At 41.3% G+C, this 16,211-nt stretch overlaps 1 protein-coding gene across 2 annotated transcripts in view; it reads right to left on the bottom strand.

Annotated features, from left to right (window-relative positions):
• Window positions 1-697: 697 nt before the first annotated feature.
• Window positions 698-16,211, bottom strand: part of mxi1 (max interactor 1, dimerization protein) — a 30,869-nt gene continuing 15,355 nt past the window's right edge. For both annotated transcript variants that reach the window (XM_082537767.1, XM_082537768.1), the window contains exons 4-6: window positions 7,818-7,932; window positions 5,591-5,789; window positions 698-4,705 (exon numbers count right to left, since the gene is read on the bottom strand). In XM_082537767.1, the coding sequence (XP_082393893.1) occupies window positions 4,542-4,705; window positions 5,591-5,789; window positions 7,818-7,932 (478 nt within the window). In that variant the 3' untranslated portion in view covers window positions 698-4,541. The remainder of the gene's footprint in view (window positions 4,706-5,590; window positions 5,790-7,817; window positions 7,933-16,211) is intronic.

Raw genomic sequence — 16,211 nt, 5'->3', positions numbered from 1 at the left:
GTATATAAACAGAAGCAGTCAAGTTACAAATTAGACTATTTATCAAGGAAAATAATCAACCTGAAGGTCGGAAATTTCAGGTGGGGGGGTGGGGGAGGCCTTTGATTTTGATTTGGATGATTATGAGACAACATAATCTAGTTCGGCTTAACAGAAGTACTCAGGGTTCAGCTGGTCTCAAAGCAGATGAATGAGCTGTGTCAGTTTCGGCTTGTGACTCATTAAACTGTAGACTAATCTTCTTGCAACCTTTTCCCAAAGGATTCCTGTTTGCCTGTCAGCTATAAACAGTTCGAGCCGAGTTATCATTGCTTCTTATGATGTTTGATTAATATTTAAATTAATGGAAGAGAGATAAAAATTAGAGAAATCTAAAAGAAATGCTTTTTAGTAGAAGACCTTTTCGTTTTTATGAGCTGCTACAATTATCTTCTGACTCCTGTGATTCATCGAGCCACCCAATAAAAGGGCTTCAGACATTTATGTTCTTAGTCACATCTAAGAGACACTCTTTCATTATGAAAATGACACATCACTTGTGGAAAAAAAATTGCTGCTTTGTCGAGATTTGTGCACATGTGGTAAATGGGAATCATGTGATTAACAGGTGACTTGTATTTAACTTGGCGTAAGCCATTTGCTTTACAATACATTCAGCAGTGACACACTTCACAGTATTAAAAGCTCGGTTCAGTCCTTCAGGTTTGAAAATCTTGGTGTTTTTATTTTAAGTATTGCATCATCAACTTACACAGCTAGAATCGTCATCAGAGTGCATGTTTTACAAAGGATGGCCACAGGTTCAGAACAACAGGAGGGCTCCCTACTGCACTTGGGACTGCTTGTTTGGTTGGGCTAACTTGACTTCGTGGACCCGTTTGCTCAAATCAACCCCCTGAGAGAGACTGACACCAGAGTGGAGTGGGGTTTTACAAAGGACACTGCAACTTCCACTTCACGGGGCTGGTGCACTTCTGGCCAAGCTGTCCCCTAACCACCACTGAAACCTTAAACACAGGTAAAAATACAACTTTGTGATGAGGATATGCTAATGAATTTTGCAGCATGGCCAGAAATGTTTTGTCAGACCTCTCAATCAGCTGATCCAGGACTATTCTGCACTGGACTGAACATCTTTTGTTTTTGCATCGTACGCTGGAGAGCTTGTCTTTTTTTAAAAATGACAAACAGCCTTCAGAAGTGTGATATTTACTGAGTATCAAAGTGGCAAACAGCCCACTGACATCTGTGCAGACTAGTCATGGACTAGGTGCCTTTCTAAAGCTCAGCTTTAGTAAGAACACAGAGATCACACACATACATACACCCATGCACACACACATAGTAGACTCACATGAGTGAGGACAGACCTGGCCTCAGTAAAACCAGTTCTTTTAGTGTTGTTTTTAACCCGTCCTGGAATCATCTCGCATCTCAGCATTTTACAACGTGGGACAAAATGACACACATTTTGTGATAAACACTCAGTTTGTCCCATCATAGTAAAACACAACATTGTGTACTGTGTGAGCAGGTTAAAACACTGCAAAGAACTGATCGAGGTCTGAACAAGAAGAGAAATTCATTTGTCGCAGAACACTGAGACCTTTGTCGTGTCAGCAGTGCAGTTTCATAAAACCAACATAAGAAGAAAGCAGAAACAAAGATCAGATAAAGGTAATAACTTAAAACGGGGCAGAATAAATGTAAACTGTCCTCCACAGAGAGAGAGAAAGAGATAAAGAGAGAGGACACTGAGGTGTTCTGAGGTGGTTTTGGCTTTTTTTTTTTTTTTTTTTTTAAATATCTGAGCACCAAAAGTGGTGACTTTCTGATTTAGTGCCAAGTCCAACAACCTCAACAGAGCTCCGCAAAGAGCGTACATGTCGAACTCTACACCGTAACGATGTCCATCAGAGAAACCGAAGGTTTTGTTCTTTTGTGTTTTTATTTCTTTAAATCCTCAGTCGGAGGAGTTGTAAATGTAAGACACATTTTGTCAACTAAAACAAGTCTAATAGAGACTACAATCCTCCTAATAGAGGAAAGCGGAGTTTTAGACCCCTTTTATTTCATAGCAGCCGGCTCAATATTTGCCAGTAAAGTCTTGGCTATGGGTGAGTCTTGTGCAGAATTAGCTCCCCTCAGCACAGACCCAGAAACAAAGTCGAGAGCATTTCACCTTGCGACAGCAGAATGGGTATAAAGGTTCAGCCTGTGCTCCTGTTTCAGGTCTGTGATGCTCCTCACAGGCCTGGTGTGTGGCTGGGGAGTCAGCCCCGAACAAGGCTGGTGACTCTAAACAGGCGAGGCTCAGCACTAGGAGCAGCTTACGGGCCAATTACATTTCAAGTGTCCATTGAATAAAACAGCAAAAAAATGAAAACAAAAAAATGGCTACATTTTCTTAACCACTCTCCCACCCACCCGGCAAAAAATAGAAAGAAAAAAAAACAAACCTTAACAATAATCCATAAAATATAAATTTTTTTAAAATAAGGAGTGAGGAATAAACATCAAAGAGAAGAGTAAAATAAGACAGAAACAAAATAAGTTAACCTTCTCCCCATTGCGTGTTCTTTGAGGGATTGCAGAATAAATATTCATCATATTCTTAGTTTTTTTTCTCTCACACACAAAATAATGGTTGGCAGCGCAACACGACAGTGGTAAAGAAAAACAAAGCGAACTGCAGCCGAAGTGCAATTCTTAATGCCGGTGGAGTAGGGATGGAGTACATTGACATCATACAACCCGTTTTCTTTTTCCAACACTTCAAACTTTCCCTCCACAGATCACCTGACCACCATTGGAATGCCATATAATATATTTTTTTTCTTTTTACTTAAACCGCCATTCACAAACAAGAGAATAAAAACTGTCTAATTGATTAAAAAAACAAACAAAAAACAAAAACAAAAAGAAAACAGTGAGAAACAAAGTCTGCATTTTCCAACAAATGCCATTTTAGATCACTGTTTACAACTGGATGGAAAGTCGTTCTACTGTTTCTATCGAGGATATCGTTCCTTTTACCTCCTCGGGGCGGGGAGCGGGGACAGAGAGGGTAGCGTTTGAACGTTTCCATCAGCAAATTTTATCGGAGGATAAAAATTGTTCTAAACTTTCAATTTAAAAATGCACAATAAACACAGGTCAAACAGCAACAGAGGCAATAGTTCTATCTGTAAGCACTACTTTTTTTGAACTCATTTTTAAAGTTTTATTTATTAAGCTATCTGTATGTACAAAAAAAAAAAAAAAAAAAAATGTGGACGGTCACATGAGTCTTGAGGGAGAAAAAAAAACAAACAAAAAACGGGAAGGAGTTCAAACTGACGAAACAAAAAACTGCACGAGTTATTGCTTGTTACTGCTGGAGAGAAGTTGGACATCTGTTCCAAAGCTTGTAGTTTGGATTTTTTTCCCTTGTTGCTGTTGTTTTTGTGTGTGTGTGTTTCTTCCTTCTTGGTTTGTGCCATTTCTATGGACAGCTCTAAAGTAGATAAGTGCAGGATAGCTTGTAGTAGCTGCTTGTCGAGGGGAAAGAAACCAAAACAAAACACACGCACACGCACACACACACACACACACACACACACACACACACACACAAAGTTACAATTTCCACTCTTTGAAAATGCACTGAGCACCCACATCCGACAGGAATGTTTTCTTATTTTTTTCCCTCCGTTTTTGTGGCTTGTTTTCCTCCGTGTGTGGTCGGAAACAATCACGACAGATGCGCTTTGTTCGCTTTAAAAGCTTAGTGGTGGATCTGATCTGCTTCCCCCATTGGTTGGTTGGTGGGTTTATTTCACAATAGCACCAATTCAAGGGTCAGAGCTTCTGTGGTGTAGAGCACAGGTAATATGAAAAGAAAAGAAAAACCTCGATAAGACGAGGAAGAAATTCAGGGCTGCGGGGACGAGCTGTGTAGATATGGCACAGTTCAGCCTCAATCCAGTCCAGATTTAGCCAGGCCCAACGCCAGAATAATAAGATATAGGCAAACACCCACATTAGACAGAACCAAACAGACAATTATATTAATTAAAGAGCATTTTAGTCATATTTGGGGCTGTGTAATTTGAAATACATTTGGGGATTTTAAAGGTGTGTGGAAATAGCAGATAAAAATCAACAGTTAATTTTATGTTGTGGCTTCAAACTTCAAGATGATGTCTACGTCTCTGCTCCTCCTTTTAAAATAAGATTTGAACCAATTGGCAGTCTGTGTCTGGGTCCCTGGTGTCAGTGTTGGTCGGAGCGGTTCAAAGTTCAGAGGCGAGAAAGAGCTCTCACTGGAACGCCTCCGAAAGTGGGTTGAGCAGCGTGGAGGGGAAGCGTGGGGCAAAAAAAAGAAAAAAAAAAAAAAAAAGGCTGGGAGCAAAGGGGGGACACTATTAGCTGGGTGCGTGCCAGTCATCGGAGATGAGACTGGATGTGTGTGTTTCATAGGCATGGCTGGATGGATATAACAGATGGGAGGGCAGGCGAGTTTGGCAGGAATGTGATGGTCACGTCGGTGGGGCGGGGCTCTAGGAGGAGAAGGCAAGTTTGACGCTGCAGGAGGAGTAGCCCTCATCACTGGCCATGCTCTGGAGGCTGCTGTGGTCGTCCAGGTCGCTGGTGCTGGCTGTGCTCACACTGTCCAGCTCTCCATGGGAGAACTCCGTGCTTTCCACGTCCACCTCAATCTCCTCTGTAGGATGGAAAAATGATGAAAGGGGAGAAGAACAGATCAATTTAACATATTTCCACTTTCATTGAGGATTATTAAGAAAACTATTCTCTGCTGATACTTTATTTCTGGATATTTTAAGAAACTTCCTACGTTTTATATTGTTTGCCATGTTGTTTTCTCCTTTGGATAAAAGCGGTGCCAGAAATTTGTTTGTTTTGGAGTTTTTTAAAGATACAATATCTTAGAGAAAAGCCTTACTTATACAGCAACATGCTGTACTGTATGATGACACAGTATCTGGCTTGTGCCACAGCACTTTATGAAAACAAAAATACAGAATATGAAAAGAAAGGAGATTGTAGTCAGTTTCATTTTCAGTGGTTAAAATTGTCACCTCACAACCAGGGTGACACACTAATGATGGCTTTAATGCTTCTCTGTTAGGTTAGAGTCATTTTAACATAAAATACAAAGGAAAACATGTCCCTCATACTTGACATCGTTACAAACAAACAGACACCATGTTGGTTTTGCTTCAGTTCAGGAAACATTTTGCATTTTAAATCTGATGTCCTTCATCAGCACCTCGACATGCAGTCTCAGAGGAGCTCTGACCAACCCAACCTCAGTGCTATAAAATTAGACCGACAGCAGCTGGAGGCTCTAGCTGTTTTCACACATGCACTGCAGTCATGACAGAGGTGCATGTGAGAGCACAAATGTCCAGTGTACTCATACTAGAAATGAGCTGTTTTTTAACCTGCTGGCCCCCTATTGTAAAGTCCTTGTGATGGCAGATAGCGGAGCGCAGCTAATACCCTTGTGAATTTATCCATGTGTGAAAACATGTTTTGATAGCCGTGTAGATGCTTAATTAAAAATCATGCATGCCACCTTACATACCTTGATCAGAGTCAGAGCGGTCGGAGCAGAGGGTGGAGCCCACACTGTCCATGCGTATCCTCTCTCCCTCCCCTGGGCTGTTCTGGGCTGCAGCACCACTGCCTCCACTCAGCAACTCCAGCTGACGCTGAAGGTGCCTCTGCTCGCGCTCCAGAGACTCCAGCTGGTACTGGCTCTTCCTGTCCGCCTCTTCAAGTTTCTGGTGAGGTGAAAGAGAAGAGGAGAGGAGTCTTCACCAAAAGATATTATAGACATTGTGTTGTGCTAAATAATCATATTCATGACTTGTAGGGATCATTAGTTATAAAAAACTTTACTGTCTATGACAGGGAGGAAGAAAGACATTCAGCTGCTTTGCAAAAGAAACTCGATCCTTGTTAATACTTTCTGAAGTCTTACTAGCTTGTAAATGAATTCATTGCTTTTCAAGGCTTGCCAATATCCTGGAGAACGCACAGGAGGGTTAAGTGTGTAAGCAAGAGGAAAGCCTCATAAAAATAATGCTGAGAAAAGAGGTTAGACAAATGAATAGCCAGCAAAGAAACAGGCCTTTTTCATACATTCATGTGAGAACACAAATGTCTGAATCAATGGGCTCAGACTAAACGGACTTTTCTCCGCCAGCTCCCCACAAACTCTGGTGTCAGATTGAGCCCATGTGAGAACAGAAAAGGTAATTGTCCAGAGAATTCACAGCCATCGAGCCTCCATAAAAGGGTGTGAACAAACACATGGACAATGCCCCAGAAGCTCTTTAGTATTCAGCAAATTAAACAAGTTTGTCCCCTCGGATTTTCCTGCTGTCAGCGACGACACCCCTAAATGATTTTCCTCACCTGTCTTGTTTACACCGTGTCGGCTTGTTTACGCCTTGCACCATTATGATACAAATGAAGGCCGTGGCAGGGCCCGATACAGCCACATTGTGATGTAACCTTGCAGCCTTATGTCATGGGTGCCAACATTAATGAGCGTGACTCCCAGCGACAGACCAAAACAATAGGCCATCAATAAGCGATGAAGAGACTCAAGTTGACAGCAGCAGCAGAAGTGCGAGCGGCAGAGCTGGCGGAGGCCCACCTCAACAACAATATCGCCTTTGTACATGTCCTGTCTGTTACGTGAGTGCATGCTATGCCTCGCTTTCCCCTTACAGACTGCTCACTCTCAGGCAGTCACATGCCTGCTTTTAAAGTGGATAACAAAGTGTGAAGTGTTACACTGCCTGCACAATTACTGTGGATTCATTTTATCATAAAGGTAAACACGAGTTTGGTCTTTCCAAGCAAAATATTTTTTCATGTGTGACGAATGACATGACACACCATGTCCTAATACTTTCACCTTTCAAATTATTCAGTGATCTATCTAACAACCCTTCATTTGAATAACTGGCACAAAGCCTTGTTTTCTTTTGGGGGGGGGGAGAAGTTCTCCAGTCCACAAGTTCTGAACAGAATTTTACATCAGGTGAATATTCGGTCATTTTCTGAGGCCCTTTGCAGGTGAAAGTGTGTGATGGTGTATTTTCCTTCATGATCATGGCATTCTTCAAACAGCAGACGTCTTTCTGAGCCAATGCTTAAAGAAAATATGTCCCAGAAAATAGCAGTGGGTTTCAGGCTTAATTTTAAGTGCATCTCCAAATGGAAAAAAGTCCTTTCTGGCACCTGCTTTGAATACCTTTTTCCCACTGATCCGTAATTGAGTGCCCAGTCTAGAACCAGTTACACCACAAGAAGCCTGATGTTGAACCCAAGACAACATCAAATTACTCGGGCCAAAATACTTAACGGACTGACCGTTCTCAGGCAAGTTCAACTGAAATGCTTTGCCACACAACACTATCTAACATCTCATTCAGAAATCTGTCTAAATGGGGGCTGGTTCTCAGAGGACACCAACAGGACTGGCTCTGCATGAGCACTGATGCTCATTAACCTTTGAAAAATCTCTCTTCGCATATTTTTAACCCAATCATGAGGCACCAACTTGTGAGTCTTTGGTAATTTGCACCCTTTCTTTTCCTCATTTTTTTTCTGACCAAATGAATAATAAGGTTTTCATAGTCAGCTGGTAACCACTCAGTTTAAAAACCTTCAGAAAGGCATCGTCATTAATATCATTATCATTAAAGCTTGCAGTTTCTTTGTTCTGTTTATCACAAAAAAAAAGAAAAAGAAAAAACAGGACCAGCTTTAGCTAAGAGCTGGGTAATCATATGTACCTTTATGTGTGCTTTGGCTTTGTTGAGCAGGCCCAAGGTAGTGTGACGGCTGCAGTCAGGTCCTAGGGGTATGAGGGCCTTCAACCGCTCCAGACACAGCCGCAGGTGAGCTCGTCTACAAAGGAAAAAGTAACAAAGAGGAAACAAAAGCATAATTAGATAAATAAAAAAGGAACAATAGGGCAGGGCGGCTGTGTATACAGCAAAACATGAAATACAGTGTGGTAGTTGTTTGTCTTGTTCAATAGCCTCAGGCAAGTTCATGCAGATTGGGGGAGTTCTTTAAACAAAGCATTGAATGTGTAGCCCATTGTAACTATGTATCAAAGGTCTAAAGGCTCTTAGAGGAGCAGTGCACCCTAACAAATAAAATATGGCATCTCTCTTTACTTGTGATGTCAAGCTATTTAAATTATTCGATTTAAATTATTATTTCGTCTGTAACACCCTTGCTTCAGTAGCTAGATGTAGGCAGTATTCTGTTGTCTTTGGGGTGCTGGCCTCCACCCGTGACAGATTTGGCTTGAGTCTTGATCATCTCAAAATTACGGGTCAACAACGAGGAGGTTTATCATCTGCATGTATTTAATAAATCTAGGTATGGATACTTGTCTCGCCTACATTACAATAAGTTTCATCTGGCGATAAAAGGCATGGTGGTGGTATAATGGCATTTCCAGGACCTCTCTCAGCTCATGTAGCCCATCATCCTGACAGTACCTTATTCTGTGACTGAAGACAAGCCCCAGGTACTATCTATCCTGCTAATGGACCAGAGTTGAGAGGTAAAAAGAGATAATTGTGGCTATAACACAATCACTGCTCCATTAGCAGGGGCTGTCTTTCAGCTAGCCTGGAGGGAAAGGTGGAGAGACATTAGGAGGCAGTAGACTTAGTGGAGCAACCAAGACTCAGAAACGTTCTCTTGGGACGCTTACAGGAGACAAACTCAAGGGACCAGAGCAGGGCTTCACTGCACCAAGTTGCAAGATGGGCTAGACAGCTCTCTGCTATGCTCTTTAAGACTGTTGGATACATGTAAGTGCTGCATAGAGTATATCTGTCTGTGTGCATATGTGTAGGGGTGGGGGTCAGTGTGGATGGTGTTGATAAGAACATAAGAGCAAGCCATTACAGCCATTATGCCAGTAATGTGTGTGTGAGTGTGTGCTTCAACAAACACTGCATGTTTGGGGAGGGAACTAGGAGGAGCCCTGATTCAGGCTGCGTGAGTAAAAGTTAGGAAGTCACAACACACAGACACACACAGCCTTTTATTCTGGGAGTTTGCATGATGACTATCAGGACATCTGTCCATTTAATCAGTTCTATTCACAGGACAAAGCAGAGCCCCCCCGCCCCCTTTTCCTCTTTATCTGCGTAATGTATATCTGCGTGTCTCATCTCAAACCCTCGTCTACACATACATCAGTTGTCACTTATTCACATGCTACTCGTTTACAGCAGCCTTGAGCGATACACGCAGCTGCACCTGGGAGACGTCGAGGACGTACAACAAAGCACAACATGGCCGAATATTTCTGAGAGTGATTAGAGTTCAGTGTATTCTGTTAAAAGCTATAATCAGGATTATTACTGGATTATGTGGAAATAAGGCATTAAGCGTAATTTGCCATGTTTGCAGTCCAACCATTTTGAAATCAACTGAGCTATGCACGTAGTGTGTTTTCAGCTCTGCTGATATGCCAATATATTATTTATCAGGGAGCTGTTGCTGAAGAGCTGGCACAAATATTAATTCGCGTTACACCAACCTCATGCATGTACACACAAGTCTCATTCACTGCTTTTTTCTAGTCTATATGCAAGCATTTTTCCACAGATGGCCATCGGCTGTCTGGTAAAGAAGCGGTGAGGGCAGAGCGGGACACAGTGCTGATGTGTGGGTCTGTCTGTCTGGCTTGTTAGGCATTTAGTTAACAAACTCCAGACATCGGAGACCACAGCTTTCTCCTCCAGTCCCAGAGAGATAAATGTAAATATCTTAGCAGACAACCCCAGATAACCCTCCACTTAAAACCACTCCTCTACTCCTTCCATCCTTCTCTCATCCTGACCCACTGACATGGACCCCCCCCTCCCCCCCAAAAAACAAAAAACAAACAAAAAGAAACAAAACAGAAAAAACAAAAAAAACCAAACCATGAACTGTTCTGTTGACCACTATCACCACATTTCTATCACTGGATATTACTGAACTTGTGCTTCTCGGCATGTAAACCAGTTTGTCACTGGTCTGGCTGCTAAATCAATTTTTTTCTTAAACAGCATAAAACCTCAAACACCAAAGGAAGAGATTATGATGATGATAAATAGTTTGTCACCTATTTTATCACTGTCCTTTCCTGCTTCTGACCTTTTTATAACCACCTTTGGTAATGTACTCAACACGAGCTACAGTAATCGTTAGTAGCGTTCAAAACCCTCTCTGTGCCTCTTATTGATAGACAGGCATGTGAAACGCCTGTGTGGCATGCGTTCTTATCTCTGGGTGGATGACATGCTTTACCGTGTAGCACTCCGATAACTATAAATGGCAAAGAAGTCCAAAAAGCATAACAAGGAGCGTCAGAAGAGCAGTATGTAACTGTGAAAATCAAAACTGAGAAGGGTTATTGTTGTGTAATTCTTCACTATCACATTGGACAGGCTGGTAATAGGAAGCCAAACTGGAGGTGTTATCCTCGACAGGGCAGTGTGTCAAAAATGATCGTGCAGTATGTCCCTAAAGCTACAGGCAAGCAAAGATAATGTCAGACACGTTCACCATGTTAGTCACCAACATTAACTCGAACACCAGGCAGCAGATGTGCATATGGTGCAGTCCCTGCACAAGGTGTTCAATTCAGAGCTAAATGACCTTTGAATGTCAGTGTGATCAACTTATTTCCAATCCTGATTGCAATGACCAGCCCTGTTGAAGAGGCTGGTCTTGAAGAAGGGTACAATAATGTGGCTTGAGCCACACAGAAAGACCTCTACATCACTGTGTCAATCTAGATAAAGTATAACTGTCTTACTTAGAGGCTAAAGGTCATAAGTTCCTGGCTACTGTTGATGCCTAACAGAGCAGGTCTCTAATCCCTAAAAAAGGCTTGTTTATCATGTAGACCAGCAGCCAAAGAGCTTAAGCCCTTTACAGCTTACAATATGAGTGCAGGCTTGTGACCATAAATACCTGCTTGCTGCAGGCAGTATCACCTCCACCCTGTTGTAGCTATGTAACCAGCAATAGAGCCTTCTGTTCCCAGAGTTCTTAGAAAAGGCCGGTGCCAGTTACATAAACAGCTATGGATTTACTGTGTAGCCCCATAACTTCATGTCCTCTGCTGCTAATGCTAAGGACTGCTTAAACATATTTGGTTAAAGGATATGACATCACAGGATCACAGGGTGATTCAGTGGTGACTGATGTGGAGTCAATTTCAGTGGAGTTAAATAACAAGAAGTTGATTCTGTTCATCTGGACGTAGCGTTTTCTGTGAGAGAAACGTTTGGTCACTCATCCAAGTGACTTCTTCAGTCTCAGCTGACTGCAGGTTTCCCCAACCTTATAATTGGCTGTGAGGTCAGTTTCTTGATCATTAATATGCAATCACTGGTCAAAGATTATGGGGTTTAAATAGCTCTCCTGAGAGGAACGACCACTTGTTGAGTTCATTTTTTTGTATGTGTGAGTAATATTTTTAAAGAAGATTTTATAATGTTAAGGTGAGATGAACATAAAGTCAAGGCTTCCATATCTGTACAGAAGACTGAGTGAGTGCTTGTTTTTGTTACATGGACTAATCAAGCTATGATATTAATAAATCCAATTGAACAAAAAATAATCATCTCATTCATCAAACAACAGATGAACAACGACTAACAAGATCTACTGTGTGACTGGGAATCTTTCCAGATATCTGTTAAGTGACAAAATGTCTAAGTAGACTAAAACCAGCGAAGAAAATAATTCCCTACTTTGCACTTCCAGAGTTTAATGAATGGCATGGCGATGTAGGTTGAATGAAGAGTTCTCCATCTGTGGCGGATTAGATGGCTACCCGTGGCTACCAGGACCTGTGCTACCAACTGTCACGCAGAGGACAGATCACTCAGTGACAGTAAGCAAAACAGCCTAGTTCTGTTCAGTAGAGGGAAATAACTGACAGTTAGGTAGTGAGTTTTGCCCCACACTCTCTTATAAAAATCATCAACAACAACAAGAAATATATATCCTCTAATGCATATGCACATTTATATGAATGCACTCCCATGATGAATCCTAAAAGACAAAGCTTACAGGTTGAACACTTAGAAAGCCAGCCTTTCCTTTTCCTCAGGAGACAGTGATGCACTTCCATGGAATGTATGCATGCAAGTTTGTCATGCTTGGAAGTCTGGGTGTATGAACTGTGTCTTGTGTTCCTGAAGGACCCCAGATGGGTAAGCAGGCAAGCACGAGCTCTGCCTTTTGGCTTTGGCATGTGACCGAGCCGCCAGGCAGCCCTGGGTCACTGCACTGCACTTTTCTTTCATATGCACCCCTCAAAATCTAGCTTCTCTGTGAGTCATGTGCACAACATTGCCTTTTTATTCTAATAATCACATTTCTTTTTTTGGTACTTGCTTTAGTTCAGTTTAATACAGACTTACCTTTTATGTATAAGGGCTAACAACACTTCCGAGTGTAATTTAAATGCTTCTCATCGTTGCAAATGAACAATTAAATTCATGATTGATAAGATGAGAATTTATACTTTAAAATTCTGCACTGCTCTCCTTATATGCCTCTAGCTGTTTCGCATGTTGTCAAAATGCGTCAAACTACCTCCAATGTGACTGAAGCAGAGTTCTTTTTAAAGAACCACTTTGAAGCGCTCCCCGTTGGTATGGAGGAGCTGCCCACCATTACTCTGACAGAACCTACGCACATCCTATGTACAGCAGCTCAGCACTCGCCTCCCTTTTTCTTGTATCATCCATGCAGGAACACACGTGCAGAAAAGGCTTGCCTTTGGAACAGCAATGAAGGGCACAAACACTGCAGCGCATCCATGCTTTCCTACGTATTCTGACATGTTGCTGTTATTCCCACACGATTAACACGACAAGTGAAATGTGAGGAAATCAGAACTGCAGTGTCTTGGAAATGTTTCAACAATGTATGAGAGAAGTGTGAAGATATTATGACAATGATCTGCAAGTAAAAATTCTCATTTAAACACATCCTCAGTTCCAGCAGAGACTGGCATGTGAATTAAATAACAGGCTTTGTATTAACCACATGGATTCCTCAATAAACACAGGAATCCTTAATGAAACCTTAAATGTTCACATCTTTAACTAGGATCTTCAAGGACTGAACACCTGAATGCAAAGAGTTATAATATGACATCTCAAAGGCACACTTTTGGTTCTGATTATTTCTCATTTAAAGTCCTCTGGAACCAACACAGTTACTCAAAGTGTGACTTATGGAGGGGAAAATGTAGCTGCCCTAGATTCTAAACTTGTGAATACGTAAATAATGGATCACTTCTCGGGCCATCTACGTTGTCTGACATAATTATTGTACATGCTTTTAAAGGAAGTCTCAGATTTCCAGCCCAGATACCAGTCAATGCACTTCTCTTTTGCAAATTCCCCACTCTCTGAAACCCACTTAACACACACATACAGAGACAGACACACACACAAAATCTGACCTACTTCTAGTGCATGTGGAGGGAGAGGATGTGACCCTTCGCTCAGTTATTACACTAATTACACGTCGCCACTGACTGTCTCAGTGGCAAATCTTTTAACGTGACATAAGAAAGGAAATTAAGACATCATTAAACACCCTATTAGGGAGGGGGAAGAATATGACTTAGAGGCAGTTCTTTTGTTCCTTCCTCCATCTGCGGTGTCAAAACTCATTTAAAGAAAATCGTGATTCACATGATGTCAACGATTACTGAAGTGATTACAGTATTTTATAATGCAAAGCCTCATTTAAAGTAGACTAAGCCATGTTCATTGAGGAGCTACATCAACTTCAACAGTAAATGATCTATTTTGAGGGGGAGTGCAATTAAATCGAAACAAACAAAAAAAAAAAAAAAAAAAAAAAAAAATGTGGCCACAGATGTTTTTTTTTTCCTTCCTGTGCTTTGGACATTATTTTCCAGAACATTCCAAATCCATTACTTCGTGGTTAAAAATAGCAAATGTGAGATGCTTACTGCTTAAGCTACCCAAGCCCAGCCACTACGGCAAATCACACGCAAGGCTCCTTCTCACAGAGGATACAGAGTGAAACCACATGTGGCACCGTGGTCCACACCACAGATGGTGACATGTAATATAAATGAACAGGGCGCTAATCAAATGGAAGTACCTACATTTGTCCCATGATACTTTTGGTGTAACTATAAGAACTGAACAGTTTTAAACAACTAATGCAAAGATTGTAACACTTTAGCCAAAGCCTGATGCAGGTACAGATCATTTTCATTTAGGTTTTTTGTAATTTATTCCTTTCTTTGTGTAAAAGAAACAAATAACTTTTCATTATCAAGAATTAACTGTCTTTTAGCCCTTCATTTTACTAGTTTTGAACATTTGCCCAGTGCTTAACTGATGTTACACAGCAGAGGAACAAGGTGTCCAAACAGTGGTAAATGTCATCACCACCACTGGAACAGTCAGTTAGGTCGATTATTGACACTACGGTCACCTGTATATGTTACTGATATATTGGTTCCATTTGGAGTTTACCTTAAAAATGAATAGATATAAACAATATATCACATTAACATGTACATTAATAACTGTGTCCTGCGTAGCTCAACAGCACGAGCATTTCTAATGTTATACAAACAGATACACACAAAACAGTAAGGGAACAACAGTTCTCTGCTGTTCTCCGTGTTTGTTCACCACCTTTCTTTGTTGGGTTTTACTACAAAGGCCACGGTTGTGTTTTCTGCTAAAGTTACCTCTTCTAGTACTCTCTGTCTATTATGCCATCTATGGCTTTCTCTCTTTTTTTGTTTGTTCAGGTGGGATCATCTGTCCCTCTCACATGACTGCTGTCAAGCTGAAGCCAAGGTCAGATGTCTGACCCTACAGAGCAGGGCACCTTACGAAATACCAGTATTTACTAGTTTAACTACTGGAACAGTAATCAAAGAGGCACCAGCCTGGCTGCAAAACTGGAGCCTGTTGTATGTGCTTTAGCCAATTACAGGTTTATTATCTGAGCTATAAATGGCAAGTTAAGGAAATGAGAAGTGCAGATGGAGATGAGCTTACATTTAAGGTTTTACTTAAATGTAAAACAACTAAAATAAAAAACTTGTGTTGATTCATGATTTTACAGATGGTTCAAACATTTGCCCATGGCTCGTCCATAACGTGCTACGAAGTCATTAACAGCTACTGACAATGCACGGGTGCCACAAATTTTTGAAAGCTATATGATTGTGAGATTATAACAAAGCTAAAAAGCTGCACAACTGACAAATTAAGATCCGTGAAAGTTATATTTTACCCATCGCTGATGTGTGCGCTTGTTCGCCACATTTCTACACGAACATGGCACGCACAAGATTAGAGCAATCCTTGCTCTGAAGCAACTGTAGGCTTTTTTTCTCCATTCTTTCTTTCTGAAAGCCTGATGCCTTCCTCATCTCCTCTATGAAACATGGACAGATGGGATGAATGTAGAGAGTCAGAGTGAGATAGCAAGGGTGAGGGATATAAAGAGTGAGGGGGGAAGGGGAGGGTTCTGCCTGTGTAATCTGCCCAGAAACTGGCCATGGGCACAAACGAGCGGCGGTCTACGTGGAATTCAACTGCGCTTAGTGATGGCAGAAGTTCTTTAAAAAAAAAAAAAAAAAACACATCCTTAGCCCAAAATTCATCATGAACATACATATTGCATGCACATGTGGCATCAAGAGCTGAACCTGCATATTAGTTAACCGAATTAATATTTGGATTTGTAAGTTATTTTTCTGTTAACCAGCGAATAAGCTGTTGGGAAAGGAGCTATGCTGCTCTTGTGGTCTGTTATCCAGGAGGGTGCACACCGTCTATGTTGCTTCCAACTTTCTCTCTGGGTGATCATTATTGTTATGTAAATTTAGACAAAAAAATAAATAAATCACAGCATGCCAATAATCTCTGATGCATTATGTCAGCCAAAATTAGTTAGAAAAATACTCTAACTGATCTTAGCCCGTTAGTATTAGAAAAGTTTGTTTGCCCAGTTGGACAGTGACAGTAGGTGAGGGCTCATAAAGTCACTTCCAGTTTTAATGGCAGGAAAATCTGGAGGCGTTTCTTTTTCACAAGACAGGGAATATATAAAAAGCACAGCTGCCACAAGGAACAGAATTTTGA

The sequence above is a fragment of the Aulonocara stuartgranti genome (assembly GCF_965226115.1).
Source record: "Aulonocara stuartgranti genome assembly, chromosome: 6".
NCBI classification, from domain to species: domain Eukaryota; kingdom Metazoa; phylum Chordata; class Actinopteri; order Cichliformes; family Cichlidae; genus Aulonocara; species Aulonocara stuartgranti.
This window is presented reverse-complemented; position numbering and strand designations above follow the sequence as displayed.